A 19,676-nucleotide genomic window follows, 5' to 3' on the forward strand; every position below is an offset into this window, starting at 1 on the left:
CCACAGGCGCTTGTAGGCACATACATGAAAGCAACGGTCCTCATGCCATGTGTGAGTGAGTGTGACTGATAAAGTCATCTCTCTGTGACTTTTAAGGAACGAAACATTTATGTGCATTCCCAAAGGTGCATGAATTAAACAAAAGCCCTTACATTGAGTTATTCAGCGCAATTGACTGTCTGTTTATAGACAGCCATTTTTGCTTTATTTTCTTTTTTATTTAATTTTTTATGGGATTTAGTTTTTTATTATTATTATTACATTTTAAAAGGCTAGATGTGCACAGCCATCTCTGCACAAAGTCAATTCAAGTGACCACAAAATTTCAAAAGCAGTTTGCTTTAAAAAATAAAATAAAATCAACAAAATGAATAAAACAACACACAATATATGAAGGCTTTTTGAAATCGTTTATTTATATTACACCTTCGATGGATAATGATAATCCGGTTGGTTACTAGGATTACCAGATGTTATCATACATACAGTACATATGGAAAAACACTCCAAGGTGACGACTTGCCATCAAAATAAACAAATGAAATGGCCTACACAGTATTTAAGGCAGTTTAAAAAAAAACAACAACAAAAAAAAACAATAGGAGATAAAAGCTCACAGGCTTTCATAACCTTGTACTGTACTCTACTAGGAATACACATTTCCATTAGATACGTGGTAATATTGTTATTTTTATGAAAAATGTGTATTATTTATACGACACATATCTTTATAACAAGGAATCCATATGTAGGATTTTAAAGATGGTACTTTTTACATTCTCAGCATGGGTGTGGCCCTGTAAGTATATGTAACAAAAAAGAGAATTAAAATTTGCAACACAAATTACATTTACAAACCTCATATAGCACAAACAAATCATACACACGAATAATATTCACACCCTCATCAACACACATTCATTTACTGATACAATATCAGCTCATTGTATCTGGTCGTTCCATAGGTCTTTACACTTTCATGGTCACAAAACAAATAATAAACACATAAATAAGAAAATGACTTATATGAATAAACTATTATTTAAAAAAAATAATCAAATAATGCTCCTTTCTATAAAATATCTTCAGGGGTATTTCTTAGCCCCACTGTGGTACTTACCATACAGTGTTTCCCGTTTGAATGTTTGTGCGTCACTCCTTTTTCCCTTTCTTCTATTTCACGGTCACCTGTCCAACAAGGGCAAAAACAATCCCAGGTCACACACATCCTTGGCATAAACCTCAAATTCTTAACATGGACACAATGTCATGAAATTACAGATGAGATCCCTTGTGTTGTGAACCTCTGTGTCCTTTGAAATTTTAGAGCTTAGAATATTTTTCAATAAAGAAAATATTTTAACTTTACAAGTCACATGAATAACAAAAATACAGGAAAGTACACAAGTACATCTCATCTTAATCCTGTAAACTCCCTTGCCAAAAACCAAACATACAAATGAGACTCAAAGGTCACACAAGAAAAGGGGTTCCTGGTGTTTAAATGTTTGGAGCATCGAAATTACGCTACTTTGATAAATACCAAAAAGTCATAGTTTCAAATCTGCTCTATGTTTTACTGATGTGTGTCAATACAACATCTAATAACAAATAACAAATACTACAACATGGCAATAATGAACCTGCATTGTTTTTAAATTTAGTGATTTGTCAAAAAAAATATATATATATAGGCATACCGTATCCCCTGAAAAAGCGGATATGTCAAAATACAATCAAACATTCTTAAAGAGTTGTTACAACAAAGATGCTATTGTTGCAATGTCCAGTGAGGATGAACCCCAAAGTAAAGGACACTAAACATTTGATTTATATTTAATATTTAGCTAACGTAAAAGTATACACTTATAAAGACAGGTTTGGCCCTTACATTGCTCCTTGCAGCATTCCCATTCTGTGTTTCAACTGGTTTGAGCCATACCAGCCAGCATCTCCAAAAGTGTGTGCGGGAACCTGTGGGATAAACAGTCAAATGTATCCTCTTTTAGCATTAAAAATAGCACTGAAAAAAAATACACTAAATAAAAAAAAAATGCATAACTTAATAAAGATTGAAATATTGTATATTCCGGTAACAAACAAACAAAAAATGACCGATTGAATATGTTGAAATTGTAGGAGTGGAATAAAATATGACATTATATATCCGCGTCAATGGTTTCGAGGCCTTTAGGATCAAGTCAGAAGTTGTTTGAATAAACTGGTGACTGATGCTATGAGACACGGATGAGTGTTTGTGTATCCTAATTAATTTTATGATAAATTAAACAAAAGTATCAACTCTTTTGGATCAGTTTGAGTGTACATTACACATACTAATGAAATGCCAGCATTTCTTAATATTACTACCTGTAGGTTGGTGGTGTGGAATTGATTCTGCAAAATTGCTGAGCAGAATGTTAGTCCTTTAATGTTTTGGGTTTTTTTGTTTGTTTTTTTACTGTTAAATTATTTGTGGAAGACCATCTGTCCCACATCTGCTCTTCCACCACAACACAAACACACAATTTGCATGATTTAAAAAATCACACGCATCACACCTGCAAGCCATCCACACGCAAATAAATCATTTAACATTTAGGGTATACAGTATAATGTCCTTGAAAGGTACTGCTGACTCTTACGGTTAGGAACATACTCTTATACCATTTTGGCCTTGGACGTGTTACAAAGAGTAACTAGGACTAGAAATATTAATTAGCCTACAGTATATGAGGTACACTGAGGCAGATACCCCTGTGTATGATGGTTGTGTGTAACTAGTTTGTCTTTCACTCTTAAGATCAGTGAAGATTCAAATATTACAAGGTGTTTTTTGTGTATGTGTATAGCAGTGTCACTCCTCAGGCCCAAACAGGTATGATGTATAGCGAGGCTCAGGCTGTTGCCGTCCTAAGCCTTGTTGCACGAACTGATGGAGCCTGCTCAGATGAAACAGCGATACGTCTTCTAAGACAACCAGAACAGTCCAGTTGCGATCAATTTAATGCCCTGAGAATGAAATGACCTGGATGAATGAAAATATTCATAGGCATGTTGTAAAGCGAGGTTCATATCCTCCACAAATGCTTTTTGGGGTAAGGGCTTCCCATCTTCATGTATGCACAGCAAGCCCAGACCGCAAAAAGATTTGTGACGGACCACTCCCGGATCCACTTCTTGTCCATGACTCCTCTGGTCTTCATCATCAATATTATCATTATTATTATTATTTTTTTTTTTTATTATGGTTTAAGAAGTTGTGTGTGCATGTGTGTGTGCCCACTGTATTGGCACTGCTTTTCATCCAAACATTGTCATTGTTAACAAAAATTAAAAAAAATTTAAAAAATCAATAAAAGAAGGCAGCACGGTGGACGACTGCCTCACAGTTCTGAGGGCTGGGGTTCAATCCCCGGCCCCGCCTGTGTAGCGTTTGCATGTTCTCCCCGTGCCTGCGTGGGTTTTCTCCGGGCACTCCGGTTTCCTCCCACATCTCAAAAACATAATAGTTAATTGACAACTCTAAATTGCCTGTAGGTGTGACTGTGAGTGCGAATGGTTGTTTGTTTGTATGTGCCCTGCGATTGGCTGGCAACCAGTTCAGGATGTACCCTGCCTCCTGCCCGCTGTTAGCTGGGATAGGCACCAGCACGCCCGCGACCCTATTGAGGAGAAGCGGGTCAGAAAACGGATGGATGGAATAAAAGAAGCGTTTTGGACTTTTACAGCCGAGGCTTTCCTGTGATTCCATTGGACAGAACGTATTGTCACCGACGAATGAGGATGCTGTGGAAAAGAGCACCCACAAACAGTGGGTATTGAGCACCTGATGCTCATATATACACTGTGACTTAATAGTAGCCATTTTTGACAGTCTTGTTTGCTATGTTGTGTGTGGTTCTGGAGTTTGAGTTGTTCAACTCCAACTAAAAAAAATGTGAGCTGAAGTGTTCAAGCCAGAGTCCAAGTTTTATGTCAACTGTATAATTTTTTGGGGACTCCAAAGCCTAAAGCAAAAGAGGGGCCCCACCCTCTGTCTCTGTTTCCACGGGAGCCGTCCAAGCCTTTTCACGCGTGTATGCGTCTTCCAGCCGTTCACTATCCAAGCCCCCTCCCCGCTACACCCCCCCATTTGTCTCGAGCTCAACGGAGCCAGACGCCACTGACGCAGCACACGGCGTGCCACTTTCAGCAGTCACGACTCAAGCCTCCTCGCACACAAAGGGACAAAAAACTACAAATAAGGACTCAAATGTCACTATCGAGCTCTCTTTGAGGCGGTGAGCAGCTTTTTATTTTATTATTTCATTTGGGTTATACCTAAAGCACCTCAATAAGACGAGGGGTCTTTGCGATCACATTTGAATCAGTAAAAAAAACAAAAACGAAAAGCACTCCAAAAAAAATACACCCTAAATGTATATTTTGAATTAAATGGATGTGCATTGAATGTATGTGTAATGCCCAGAGTGGCGTGTCATCTGGACCTTGTTGAAAAGAGCACTTCAGCACCACAATGGCAGGATAGCTCCCCACTCGTGACACAAAAAAATAATAATACTCAGAGCAGTAAAACCCTGGTTTAATAGCTCAGACTTCCATTAAGGAGCCGACAGCAAACAGCAAATTTCCAATGCATGCAGCCATCATCATATCTACCCATATTATTCCTATAATAGGGTGATTCCTTTCTAGATGCAAGCACAGATCCCAAACAATCACATTTACGTCTCTGCTACACAGAACAATGGCATGAATCAAAACTGAAAATTGCTTTTCTGAAATCTGAAAGATAGAAGAGAAAGCTTTCCACAATACTCACCATGCAAGATTCGGGAGCGTCACAATGCAGGGGAAAAGAGAAAAATAAAAGTGGTCTCTGCTTTAAAATGTGCTCGTGCTTTTCGGTTCTTCCTACAGTGCACACACTGTACTCTTGAATGGTGTGCCTTTTATAGGAGTGATGCCCCCTATCTATTTCTGGATCACGATCCAACCCTGTTTCTATTTTTAGCATGCGCGTGATGAAAAAATAGAAGAAAAAAAAAGAACGCTCGCAGAGGTTCCTTGGAGGAATTTCGTGCGTGCAGCCTTCATCACCCCCCGCCCCTTCACCCTCCTCAACCCCCATCCCACCTTCTCTCTCGTGCATTCTTCATGCGCGTGCACAGAGGCGTCTCCTCAATACAATGTGTGGAAATGCATGCTCATCTTCTGCAGATTCAAGATGTGTGCATGCAGGGACAGGCTTTTATTAAAGGAGAGATTTGCTTCGAAAAGCAAACAGATGAAATGCACACACACACACACCTACAAATGATATCCAACGCAATTGTGCCCTTACAAAATGGCAAAAATAAAAGCGACTCCCTTTTCTTGGTGGCTGCGTCAATGTTGACGTCAGGTGGAGAATCTCCCACTTTGAAGATGGACGCAGGAGCATGCATGTACAGCTTGTGGGCTCGCTGTGGCAATAAATACATACATAAATAAAATAATTAATTAACCGCACCATGTGTCCAATGAAACAAAAGGGGGAAGATGCTGGGACTAAAATAATAGACCCTCTCCTCCTCTGTCCCCACAATGGAAAGGCCATTTTATTATTTGCCCATACCTCAGTCTTGCCTTGTGATTGGGAGCTCCACAGCGATAGCTAAAATTCTGTTTTAACATGTGCGTCAGCTGGTGATCATGAGGACAAATACTAATGCCTTCAGGTCGGGTTTCCCCCTGCAGCGAGCAGACCCACGTACAAGCTCCAGGTACGTTGACCCCCCTCCATGTGTGATGATGCGGAGCTACAGAAAGAGGTGGAGGGTTGCAGACCCCTCCACTGCACCCCCTCTCCCCTGCCTCCCCCTACACAGGGCAGAAAGCTGAAACGCGTAGTAACGGAGCGCCGCTTGGCCGACTGATGATGCTATTTTTAACTCCCATCCTCAACATGCCTGCCGCTGCGGTGTTCTCTGCTCAAGGTGGCCCACTACATACTGTACACAGGGCTGGCACATAGTGAATGGTCAATAGTGCTGCATGCATCTGGCTCTGCAAATCAACCATCCCAATCACAAGTATGATCAGATAAAATGCATGGCAGGCCGATAAAAATAATAATTAAAAAAGCAACATGCAATCACAAATGCAATATCTCTGAAAAATGACTTGTGCTCAAAAGTATGGCATTCATTTTAAGAAGCCCTTCTTATTTTTGTGATCATTTTCACAATCTTACTTGCAGGATTTCCTTTACGTGGTCTTGTCTTTCTCTACAGACGTGCAAATGGGGAGAAAAGACAGGAAGGTTTGTAAAATATTGTCCATTAGATAAAAATTGTACTTCACCCATTTACTTGACTGTATGAACATTATTGTAAGGGGGGGAATTGATACACTGTAAATTGCTAAACTTATTTTACACATCTGTTTTACGACCTGAGAAGCAGCTGCATTTGTTGAGCTTATGGTGCAGTGGAACTGTCTGTGGTGCTTATTTGGAATACTGCCTGTACTAACTTACTGCACTGCTGTAGTTGTTTTTAATTTGACCGGTTTACATTTATGTCCCAGAAGTTTATTTTCATACAAATATTTATGAAAAACATTCATATATTTTCTATTATTATGACTTCACTAGTGCGTTAGCGTAAGTTAGTAATACAATAAACATTGCAGACAGAGGACCCCGAAGAATGTGTATCCTGAATAATTACCATACAGCAGTTTCAAAAGACATGCAATTTTCAGAACTGCGATTGGCTGGTGACCAATCCAGGGTATACCCCGCCTCTCGCCCAAAGTCAGCTGGAATAGGCTCCAAAACACTCGCCACCCTAATGAGGATAAGTGGCATAGAAAATGGAAATTCAGTGAGGTATGTCTTTACCCTGATTGATCAAATTATATCAAAATGACTCATACAGTACTGTAAGTGTACAGAAATAAACAAATTTAACATGTCATAAAGGACTTTTGTAACAGTGTTGTTTTACACTACATTAATGTATACAAACCCTGACATGTTGATGCTTTTAAAGTTCTTCTTACACTGTGGGAAGTTTCTCCTCCAGGTTATTATGTAATGTTTTACTGAATGAAGCAATGCACTCATGTCATGTTCGGCTCAAATCAGGTCCTGCGCTGTTTTTCTGCAGCAACTATAAAAAGTCACTATCACTCAATTATGTAATATCTTGCAGCAACATCCGTTACTATACTCGGCAGTGTTGTGCTAAAAATACAGGCTCAGATGTGAAATGATACTTTGCAACACAACAATGATCATCAAAAGTTTAGCATTGGAACATATGACAAACTGTTCTCAGTGGACAGGAGCAGTTTGCCAATGACTTGAATGTTGTGGGGACAAAAGAGGCTGTTCCTTTCTGAAATGTATACTTACAAGTGGAAAAACTGGAAAATTAACAGATGACCAAACTAAAGCCATTTATATTCCTTGGCCATCATGTGCAAGGGATGAATGCATCACTTTTTGTATTAAGCCTAAATTCTTGTGAGAGTGGACATGTGTCAATAAAGTGCACATTTGTCTCAAAACGGTAAAAGGTGTGCGCAAATTCAGAAAGAGAACGGTGTGCCTGAGCTACTCCGGCAGTAAATATACTACCAGTCTGAAAACACTTAATGGGTTCACAGCCTCACACGCTCATTCAATGCAGTGGATCTGTGGTGTGCCAAGTCACATGCCTGTTACATAACAAGGCTCCTACTGCTGGGCTCAACATCCCTGACAAATCCATGCATGCTTTGATGCACATGAGCTATTTATATACTGCAGCTAAGATAAGGCTGGTCAAAAATATAACTCAGCTCAATTATTCATTGAGAAACATTTCCTAGCAGAGCTGGCACAGAGTTCTGTTGGACAGGAATAGACCAAGGGAGTAACAATAAATAATGCACACTAGCAATGCAGGAGTCTGTTTGGTGGCTTCAAATTTGAATGGGAAGGGTGAAGAACATACACAAACCTGCATGCGCCGCGTTTGTATTTAAAGCCCTGTGTGCATTCGCTTCAGCCTCTCTGCAACAATCGTGTTTGTTCACAAGATTCTAAAAATAGCAGGCTGTGCTGCTCGTGCCATTTTTAGGTCCTGAGATGGTTGTAGCGGTGGAGGTGTAGCATGAAAGGAAAATTACATTGCACACTTGTGTATGTAGGTGCACTTGTGCCTGCATACACAATGAATCCCTTTTAAGATCACCCATTCAACTCAAAGCAACACATTTACAATTTGCGGCCAATGCTTCTTGTTTTTTGTTTAGCTCATGCGAACCAGTGACGACCAATTTGAGGATTTGACTGCTGCCTCACACAGCATCAAACTGAACAGGCAATAAGCTGCCAATAATGAATGCAGGCATCCACCATCAACCACAGTTACATTCAAAATGACAAATTATGTTAAGTATTGTTGTAAAAGACATATTTATACTTTATAGAGTGTTTTTATGGCTCGGCTGCAGCTGAGATGCGCTCTCTTAAAACCCAGAAATACCATCTTGCCGTTCAGCCGAGTCGAGTGGGTGGGTAACAGCCATGAAGTGGTCGGGTATGATATATGAATATTTGAATATAATTGCCAGTACTACGTCAAAATGTCAGGGATTTCAAATCCTGTCGTTTGCAAGCGCATTCAAATGAGAAACCACATAGATGTCAACCTAGCAGTTGTATCTTTCAAAGCACAACATGCACAAATCTCAATTTTCTTCAAATATATTCTTGTAAAAAATGAATCCTTGCATGCATTTAAAAATTAAGGTTTAAAAAAGGACTTGGTTGCATTTTGCAAACATCTAGATAAAGGCTGATCTTTGGACAAAACACTTGGGTGGGCTCTCTTAATATTGTGCAGATGTACATAGGGTTGGACCCAAAGTGGCTGCCTACGACTCACAGCAGAGGCACAACATCTGAAACCATTTCAGCATTTGGGCAAAGTGACAATCTTTGTGGAGTAATGGTCTTGAGAAATTTATGTCAAGGTTCTCATTGTGATCTCTCTTTCTTTTCTTTGTAAAAGTGAAGATCTGAGGACATTTTGGTTTAAGGAAGTGTTGGATCCCCTTTTGAAATTTCTAATTTCTTTTGGGGGAATCATTTAAATGAGTATATCAGAGGCCCTGTCTGTTGTGTAATAGAAGCCAACAAGGGAGCCCATTGAGGTGACAGGTTTTGTACATGATTGTATCATTTCAGTTTTAGAGAATGTTTTGTTACATTTTATAAACATTGTAAAGAGGGGTTTCACAAGGTTACATGATAATGGTTAAAATGCATATTAGTTTAGTCATTCAATCAGACATTCTGTTTGGAGGCTGATACAGGTACTTTATGTATTGTACGAGCTTAAAATTCTTATACTTAACCTTCCAGAAATTGAAGGTTGCTGTATTAATAGAGGAGTCAACCTTTCTTTGCTTCGTGTTTCACATGGATTTGCTTATGTTAAACGTTGATTCAAAGTTGAATATTGATAAATATTTTGTTTTTGTAATTTTGTCATTGGATCATGCTAATATCAGCAACAAAAACAACACTAATTGAACCAACAAGATTGACTTAGTTCATTCAACAAAACTGGCATAAGAAGAACATACTAAGCCTGTTGTGATTCATACAACAGGGTTGAATTGTGTTTTACTGACGTTCCACCACAAAATTTGATTTAACTTGATTAGACTAAGTATAAACATGTTCAATGAATGCAAGAGAGTGACGGAATGAAAGCGCTACGATCATGTGTACACTAAAGTATACTTTGTTCAGATAACAGAAGACAGATTGAATGTACGTTTTGTTTAGCTGGAATTTGGGTAACAGGATACCATCAAATTCATCCAATGAATTATTTTTTGAGTGCACAAATCTTTTTTTGCAATTAAAAAAAGTGCTGATACAAGAGCATTTTACAATATGGAATAATATGCTTATATACTGGACTTGCCCTTTTCTTTCTGTACGGCAACTATAATTTTCAAGGTGAATCCTTGAAAATGTGCTAAAAGTACCACCAGAACCTTGTGTAATTTTTGAAGCATCTTGGACACTGCAGTGGATCCTCAGCAAGCTTCAGTGACGTAAAATCATTGGCATGCAGCCAATGAAAATCGTTTACTGTAAGAGGGCCAAGCTATTCGAGCCAATTAACTCATTAGATATGAACATTTATTTTAAGGTGACCTTGTGACAACAAAGCCAAGTTTGTTTAATACAAGACGTCACGCGCCGACCAATTGTGATTATAACACTAACGTTTCAAAATGTTAACTGGAATCCTACCTGTTTTTTGTTGTTGTTTTTTTTAATTAAATTACGGTACGTTAAACCAGGGATGGTCAACTGGCGGCTGGCGCCCACACTCTGAGTGGCCCCTTGAATAATTCCAAAATTAAAATAAAAAAACTTTTAAATTTAAAATATTTCCTCTACTATACCTGATTACTGTAACAGTAATAGTACCATAAGGTGCTGTAATAGCTCAATCAGGAAGATAATCAAAAATAGGAAGGAGTTTATATGTTTAACGAACTTAAAGGCAAGCTTAACCTATGTAGCCAGTTTGATTTGGAGAAGTTAGCCATGATTGATTTGTGACACTGATGAGGCATTCAGGACACTCACTTTTACTTCGAGAAGGAGGCTTTGTCGTGCAAATATCAGGAAAAACACTCTAGGACCCTGTGTACAGTATCTTGTATGACACCAGGTAGCGCTTAGCTCAGCTTAGCATGCAACGGAACAGAATGGGAGGATACTATATTGCACACAACGCACAGTAAGGGTTTCATGCAAACAAAGTGCAACATAAAGCTGACAGTTAATTAAGACACACATTCAACGAACTACAGGTAACATAAACACAAACGATGATCAACGTCCTTATTACGGCAAAAATTCAGCATTGAATGTAGAATGCATGCTGGGAACTAAAGTTGGTCCTGATGACATTCCTGTGGAGGTATGGAAGCATTTAGGAGAGGTGGCTTTGGAGTTTTTGACCAGCTTGTTCAATAGAATTCTAGCGCGTGAGAAGATGCCTGAGGAATGGAAGAAAAGTGTGCTGGTGCCCATTTTTAAGAACAAGGGTGATGTGCAGAGCTGTGGGAACTATAGAGGAATAAAGTTGATGAGACACACAATGAAGTTATGGGAAAGAGTAGTGGAGGCTAGACTCAGGACAGAACTGAGCACTTGCGAGCAACAGTATGGTTTCATGCCTAGAAAGAGTACCACAGATGCATTATTTGCCTTGAAGATGTTGATGGAAAAGTACAGAGAAGGTCAGAAGGAGCTACATTGTGTCTTTGTATATCTAGAGAAAGCCTATGACAGAGTACCCAGAGAGGAATTGTGGTACTGCATGCGGAAGTCTGGAGTGGCAGAGAAGTATTTTAGACTAATACAGGACATGTACGAGGGCAGCAGAACAACAGTGAGGTGTGCTGTAGGTGTGACAGACGAATTTAAGGTGGAGGTGGGACTGCATCAGGGATCAGCCCTGAGCCCCTTCCTGTTTGCAGTGGTGATGGATAGGCTGACAGATGAGGTTAGACTGGAATCCCCGTGGACCATGATGTTTGCAGATGACATTGTGATCTGCAGTGAAAGCAGGGAGCAGGTGGAGGAAGAGTTAGAAAGATGGAGGCATGCACTGGAAAGCAGAGGAATGAAGATTAGCCGAAGAGATTATAAAGTTGATGGATGTTGTGAGGGAAGACATGAGGCCAGTTGGTGTTCGAGAGGAGGATGCAGGAGATAGGCTTACATGGAAAAGGACGCGCTGTGGCGACCCCTAAAGGGACAAGCCGAAAGGAAAAGATAATACTGTCGCTCTCAAATCAAAATTAGACAAAAAGCGATTTTTTTCTTCTACAATAAGAACCATTTACAGTTCACTTAAAGTGCATGAGAAGTTACTGAAATCTGTGTCCTGCAAAACCATGGACATAACGCTGTTAATGTTGCAAACGCGTATGGCAGCTTGGACGATTGGCAGGACGGGGAGATGCACCAGGGGTCCTTCAAGTTACAAAGCAGAGTGAAGTGCCCTATACTGCAAAGGGAGTAAGCCTAATAATTTGGGGATTTGAATGACATACGGGACAAACATTGCATAAAATTAAAATTTTGAGTGATTTTTTTTTTTTTTTTGTGGAAATATGCACAAAATTAGTTCTTGCACTTAATGGTGGTCTGCGTTCAGCAGTTTTGTGCCATCTTTGAATGGTAATTTTTATGAGAGCCATTTGCACTGGGGGTTGGGGGACCACAGTATGTGGTTATTTTTTGATTGCTTCAACCCATTTGTTGTTGAAGCAAGAGTTGATCTTTTAAGCAATGGTTTGAGCATGAAATATATTGAGATACTGTGATGTGCATTGGTTCAATAAAAAGATACATATGCACGTATTTTGACCATATCCTTAGCCTTGCAGCATTATTGGCCATTTTTAACTTACTGTCACAAAGTCAGTAAAGAAATACCAATGTATTCAGTTTAAACTCTCAGCCACCCGTCAAGGTAATTCGTAAAGGTTAATTGCGGCAACTGGACTCTTCTTTCTTGGTGAATTGGCTGTTTTTTCTTGTTTCCCAAAAACGTTCAAAAATGACTTGGGCAATTATGCTATTAGAATAATTATATTCAAAATGGCATTTTTGTCATGTATATTTGTCTGGTTATGAAGTCGTATATGGCCCCCCTGCTAGCGCTGTCGAGAAATTGTGACACCTTGCAGTTAGCTGAAAAGTCTGACAGCGCCATCATGTGGTCAGCTGGAAAGTGTTCCCAACACGTATGCAAGCAGGCGTTTTTACTGTGTACAGACAGGCACGTGAGGTGCAAGCTGTAAAACGGGGATTTTACCTTGGTGTTTGTGTACTTTTTGATTTTCCAAAGAGATACAAATGAAGCTGCAACAATTAGTTGAAATCCACATACGGCCTTTATTACTGCACATTTAATAGAGCTATCACTAGTGATGGTCAGAAGGGAATCCATTTTTTTTCTCTGCCTGATGGTTACCTTAAGAAACAAAATTAGCTTGGAGCAAAATCAGTTTGTAAGTCCCATAAAAATAGGAATAATGAAGAAAAGTGCAAAAATTTGCCATGAGCAGAAACGAGGGCATATATTGTTGAAAATATTCCATCTCAGGAATTGCTTAACGAACACAGTATTATAACCTTTTAATTAGAACTTATCATCAAAATAAATTTAAAACAACTGTCTCCTGGCCATATGATTCATTTCAGTATAGTTGTATTTTCATGAGAATAGTATTACAATATTATGGTTTTCCCTTTTTGTTTTAGATGCCAACTCTTGCATGAGTGTTAAAGTAATAAGCAACACAGGGGCATATAAGCCATATTTTACTTCCCTTCCACATTTGCAAACCCAGACATTAACTATTAGGAGAACAGACATTTAAGTGTTTCAAATAGCTGTTGTAGCAGTTTATATCGAGTGAATGGAAGAGAAAAAGACTTCTAGTTTTTCCATATTATGTCTGTTTTTTTTTTGTACAAATTAACTGCGGGCTTTTAACGAGTACGTTTGAGTATTCTCAATCTGTTGTGGGCATGATACGGGCAACTTCTGGGAACTATCTGTTCGGTGGTTTAAGGATGACGGCGTTCCCTCTTGGTAAGCAGGTAACACTGAATGGTTCTCAGTCGGTCTTTGGCAGGGGCGAACTCTGGCTGCAGCTTCAAAGTGGACTCGTACCAGCGCATTGCTTTTTCAAACTCCTCCTGCCGTCAGGAACAACAGAAACAGTATGTCCATACAGGCTCATCCATTTAACTGATATAAGTGGTGAGGAAATAATGATTGCTTTACCATAGCTATGTAGACATTGGCAAGAGTGAAGTGGTTTACTACAAAGTGTGGAGTAATTTCTACAGCCATGCGAGCTACTGTAAGAGCATCCTCCCACTGTCGAGCATTCTGGAAGATGTTGGCCAGACTGATGAGGGGAACATCCTGGTTAACAGGGGGGAAAAAAACATTAGGAAGTTCTTGATTACGCTTGGCAAAGAAAATATTTCAGACGAATAGGGATGGAAATTTCTTGTAACCTCACAAATCAATTTGATGATGATTCAGAAACCTCTCTTTTGCTTTTCAACTGTCAAGCGGCCACCTGGGGTCACAATTTCTGATGGGTCGCTGATTTTGTGGTCACACTGGAATGGCGCAGTGATTGAACATCACGAAACACTTACCATTCACCCTACCTTACCGTGAGAACCTTGACAATATTTGACAAAATGCACCCCAACTTTAACATAAATCGATAACTTGAAAGGACCGTGAAATTCCGGGATGCTTCCCGTCACACTCCGGACCACCTCCCCATTGTGTCCTGTCAGATTTAGTTGTGAGTACCCCATTTTACTATGGCTGACTGGGTTTCTCTCACACCGTGGGAAATATTTTGACAATTGAAAGATCTCACCGGGCATCCACGGCAATCACCACCCATCCCACCCCTCCGCGTTGTCTCACAACCATCCCGTTTTATCCACAATCCACAGCTGCCTGAAATGGGGCTGCAGTGGCCACCGTGACTATGGTGTAAACAAACGTAGCTTTACAGCAGTGACTAAAACAGTTTGAAGCAAGCACATTCAGACTCTTTTTTGAGAACTGTTCTCTACCTGCCAAATTGGGCAGAAATGCTGGTACTGAAAACATAGTATCATTTATTTTTTTACGGCGCAGTGTCACAGTACTTTTTTAGTACCAGAATATCATGCAATGTATCTTGAATTAAAGCATTATTTCTATATAAATTTCCGCAAAAGTATGATTGTTCTTGATTGTTGAAGATGTTTCATCTTTAATTCAAAAGATTTCTTAAGTTCTAAATTTTATGAGTGGCGCCTCCCTATTTATGCCTCGGTTGGTGTGTCGCCTGGGGGTGGTCAACAATAGGGGAGAGTTGTTACCCAGTGTTGTTAGTGAAAACAACCGTCCTGCATACCAATCATTTGTTCACTCGTCTTGTGGCAAAACAACTCGTTAGGCCCACTCTTCCCGTAGAATGAGGCAATCTTTTGATATGTGAGGACATTTTTACATACAGACAAAAGGTGATGTCTCAAACCTCCTCTTCTGTTTAGAGCCAGCTTTTCTAGTTTGACATAGATGGCTTCTTTTACACCTCTTACGAACCAGCAGTCCTCCCTATCCAGAATTTGGACGTAATCGAAGAAAGTCCCTTCTACGTTGAGATGCAAGTGAACCGCTGATTATGGACACGAAGAAGCCCCCCATCAATGCTGGAATAGAGAAATTAGGGCTAGGTATTGTTAAGAACCTCACGATTGATATGATTTGGATTATTTAGGTTGCGATATGATTCAATTTTGATTCAATACTGAGTTAAATGCTTTGCGGTTGAAGTAGAAATACACAAATAATTAAGAGTACCTGAAAATGTTTAAATATTTATTTTCATGTGCCTGTGAACATATGGGTTATGTCACTACACATTTTTGAGCAATAAAATATCTGAAAATAAAATGTGCACAATAACTTATTTGTGCATCTCGGGTATTAAAAGTAAAAAACATGATAGTTCTGTATGAACACTGAAAAAGTGAAGTGCGTGTAAACAAATAATATTTCTTATCTCTTACAAATTTTGATAAACCTCACATTACATCATTTATTTTAATGATATTGCATCTCCACTCCATTTCTGGCTATAGCCAAATGTGCACATGTAGATTTTCTGCGCCCTCCAGTGACCAGATGGTTAATTCAGAGTTTTCTGATCTGAATTGATATTGGATTGGGAAGGAGGAATATTGAAATACATCAATTAATCGATATTTTTACCCAACCCTAACAGAAATGTACAATTTAACGTCTCGAGAGGTTAACACACAATGTGATTAAAATAGCTAACAAATGCTCTCAAATGCTGTAGTTCATAAATATAGCTGCCAATTTTGTGTATGTGAGGTGCAGATATCATTTCTGTCTATTTGGAGTCATTTTTCTCTCATAATTGACCGTTGAGAAGGGGTTCCTACAACGCGGATGAATGTAAATAAATGTATTTATTCATCCGTCAGTATCATGATATATTCACAATCGATTGATCCTGAAATCTTGTCATTGTTGCATCACATCAAGTCATTTGGTCCAGTACTGAATGAATTCATGGCTTTTGCTGCAAATAATGGGACAGGACAAGCAGAAAGCAGTACAAGCATTTCCTCCCTAGTTGGGGTATAAATGGAGGCAATGATAACAATGCTTCAAACATATAGTGTCTGTCTTTGTTTGTACACCAAGGGCTCTATTTTCCTGACTAGTGCAAATCCGGTGTGGCGTAGCTCTGTGAGGGGGAAGGTTAGACTGGGTTGTCGTATTCTTGCAGATGTGCACAGCGGTGTATTGAACCAAAGGGGCAGTCTGTGTCCATGGGAAGAAACACTGCCAACTTTATTTGCCGCTAATCAAAGCACCTAATTTTTAAATTTCCTTTAAGTGAGGCGCAATGATGGTCGTCCATGCTGAAGAGAGTGATCCGTGTGTGACAGAGGATTGTCACTTGGCCGGTGTGGCAAAAGACAACGTTATGAATTACAGAATGAGCTGGCAGTAACTGCGGGCGACTTAAATATGGCCACGGAACCTCATGAATCCTTCACCATCCATGCACAATCGTTTTTGTATGTGCCCCTCCTTCCTCATAGCTGTGTGCTGGCTAGTGTGGTGATTTAAAGGGGGAGGGTGCTTAACCCTGCATCATCAATAATGATGATGCAGGGTTGGCACTGGGTCATGAAACCTCTTGGCCAATGTGGCTAAACAATAAAAATCTCCTAGCCACACTGATGTGTAGTTAGCCACAACATCACGTGTTTATGTGGCTAAACCTTTAGCCACACTTAGCCAGTCCTCGTCACAGGGAAACCGATAAGCTTTAATGATGTGGGTCCAACTAAAACTACCTAGTCATCAGTCAGGAGTAGGGCTGAACGAAATGGGAAATATTCTTAATTGCGAGGTTTTTCTTGTTTGTTTCTTTTAAACAAAAATTGCTATTGCGATTTAGCATGCTATTTTTCAGGGCAAAGTTTACCGTAAGCATTATTCCCTAAACAAGAAATAAATTCTATAGTATGACTAACACACCATGGACTATAAACAACAAATAACCATTTCCTGTAAGTCAGGCCTAAATATTGTGATGAATTGATATGAAGAAATCTTTTTTAATTTTAATATTGAATTGTAAAAAGAAAAACCTTCCATCCAAGTAGAATATTGATTATATTTAACTTCATGCCTTGTAAAAATGTAATACTGTATAAATATGCACTTCGCAGTAGCAATGCTGTCATTGTCAGCCAAGTATAAAGAGGGTGACACAAGTGACACTTTTCATCATCAAGATGTGAGTATAAAAGCGGTTCAAATGGTAAACTATATTAAATGCGAAATAATCAAATTTCATCAAATACAGTAAGTGTTAAATTGATTCACTTATTTGATCATTCTCAAAAAGGATCTTAATGACTATATAGAATTTTCCCAAATTCAAACTTTTTAGTTGATGATAAACATTTAATATTCTTAATATTTATTAGTAAATATTAGTAGGCTAACTTTTGCTGTCAGTTAATTCTAACAGATTTCAAAAGCAGAGAAAAAGTCTAAATTTCATAAGTGGGCAGGGGGGAGTCCTTACTATTGGAGCATTTCCACCAACCAGCTTTCAGACACGTGGCTTGAACGTTTGCACGAGCACGTATGTGGGTATGCGTAGACTGTACTTTATATATGACCAAGATGGCGCCTACATGCGTGGACGCCTCGGTAACGCGCTCTCTCGTATTGTCCTTGTTTTTGTCTTTTTCCTTCGTCTTTGGAGACATAACGAAACTTACTTACACTAGGGAAGAGTCGCTAAACATTAGTGAGTCTACTACGACCCTTCTTTCGCTAACTTTCACATATCCACAAAGTTTTTTCTCCGAGTTAGTTACTAGAGGAGCAGCTGCAAACTATGGTGCATGGAGGAGGTGAAGACGGCAACACGGTGGGAAGCGTGCCAGAGTGCAAGTTAAGGTCCGCCAGGGAGGATTTCAAATGCCAATTTCGTCGATTTGTGTCACCAATATATGCTCTCTACCCAAGAAAATGGACGTTCTGCCGCCCTCTGCTTCACGGAGACTTGGCTTTGTGAACGCATCCCCAACGCCATTCTGCTGCCCAACTTCCAACTTCACCGAGCGGACTGTGACATGGAGCCATCCGGAAAACAACAGATGGCGGGATATACTTCTACATCAATGGAAAAATGGTGCACTGATATCACAGAGCTCAGCACACAGTACACACACAAGTGACTTGGAGTTGCTGTTTTTGAAGTGTAAGTCATTCTACTCACCGTGCAAGTTTACTTCATTCATTCTTGTTGGTGTTTACATTCGCCCCCAGGCTAACACGAAGGCCGCACTTCAAACGCTGGCTGACCAAGTAAACCAACCCCTCATTATTTTTGGGGACTTCAAGCAAGCAAAACATAACCACAAGCTCCCTATATACAAGCAGCACACTGACTGTCCCCACAGGGAAAACAACATTCTAGACCACTGCTATACCCCGTGCAGCTTTGGGCTTGTCTGATCACTGTTTAATTCACTTAATACTAACATACAGGCACACTTAAACTTAAAGGTCAGAGGACATACTGCTGTAACCGCTGTCTATCTGCTATAGAATCACTTCGAAATGGCAGATGTGGTTTGTAAAGGGGTTCTAGAGTTATCAAGAAAAGGTTTAAAATGTTTTTCCTCTGACCTTTAATTCCTACTATGCTAGCTTTGTGTTTGCAGATATTGATAGTACTGACGTATTGTGAGCTGCACACACCTCTCACCGCACTGTCTCAATTGCGACTGCACAAACAAGTTGCCGCATAGGTGTAGATGAGTCCAATCGTAATCAGCTGGCAAGTCTTACTACAGCTCATCAGTGGAATTTTGCTTACCTGCAGGGTAAGCTGTGGAGATAAAAACCTGACATGCTAGAAAAACAAACTGACTGCAATTTTGGAATCAGCATGGCAAATTTAGTTTTAATCAACATAAAACTAACACAACAGAATTATTTTTTCAAGTTGTTCCCCAGTCTTATCGGTCTCCTTGACTACTAATAATCTGTATCGGCCCTGAAAAAAAAAACCATATCTGTCTATCACTAGTCATAGGACCCCTGCTGGAGACACTGCAGCTTGCCTAACGAGCAAGCAGGTCTGGATGATAAGGTCAACATGGGACTGCACTTCATCCTGGAACACCTTGACAGCGCAGGGACCTACATGAGGATCCTGTTTGTGGACTTCAGTTTTGCATTCAACACCATCATCCCCGAACTCCTCTCCTCTAAGCTTCTCCAGCTCAAAGTCTTGCCTGCCATCTCCCAGTGGATCTACAGCTACCTGACAGGCAGGACACAGCAGGTGAGGCTGGGGGACACCACCTCATCCACACGTACCATCAGCACTGGGGCCATCCAAGGATGTGTCCTCTTTCTACTGCTCTTCTCTCTCTCTACACGAACGACTTGACCTCAATGCCCTCAGTTGTCAAACTCCTGAAGTCTGCAGGCAACACT

General features: G+C 39.8%; 1 protein-coding gene and 1 long non-coding RNA gene across 4 annotated transcripts in view; both read right to left on the reverse strand.

The window, feature by feature from the left end:
- Positions 1–415: 415 nt before the first annotated feature.
- On the reverse strand, positions 416–5,018 carry LOC133416047 (uncharacterized). The gene is made up of 4 exons (XR_009770209.1): positions 4,826–5,018; positions 1,892–1,974; positions 1,121–1,188; positions 416–797 (listed from the first exon to the last, which is right to left on the reverse strand). It is a non-coding gene; the product is annotated as an uncharacterized LOC133416047 (long non-coding RNA).
- An 8,504-nt stretch (positions 5,019–13,522) lies between these two features.
- ttc17 (tetratricopeptide repeat domain 17) overlaps positions 13,523–19,676 on the reverse strand; it is a 37,324-nt gene continuing 31,170 nt past the window's right edge. For 2 of the 3 annotated variants that reach the window (XM_061670251.1, XM_061670252.1), the window contains 2 exons: positions 13,875–14,018; positions 13,523–13,786 (listed from right to left, as the gene is read on the reverse strand). In XM_061670251.1, coding sequence (XP_061526235.1) covers positions 13,655–13,786; positions 13,875–14,018 — 276 coding nt within the window. In that variant the 3' untranslated portion in view covers positions 13,523–13,654. Of the gene's footprint in view, positions 13,787–13,874; positions 14,019–19,676 lie in introns of those variants that run through there. The other variant, XR_009768169.1, reaches the window with a different exon arrangement.

Source organism: Phycodurus eques, chromosome 2 (assembly GCF_024500275.1).
Source record: "Phycodurus eques isolate BA_2022a chromosome 2, UOR_Pequ_1.1, whole genome shotgun sequence".
NCBI lineage: Eukaryota > Metazoa > Chordata > Actinopteri > Syngnathiformes > Syngnathidae > Phycodurus > Phycodurus eques.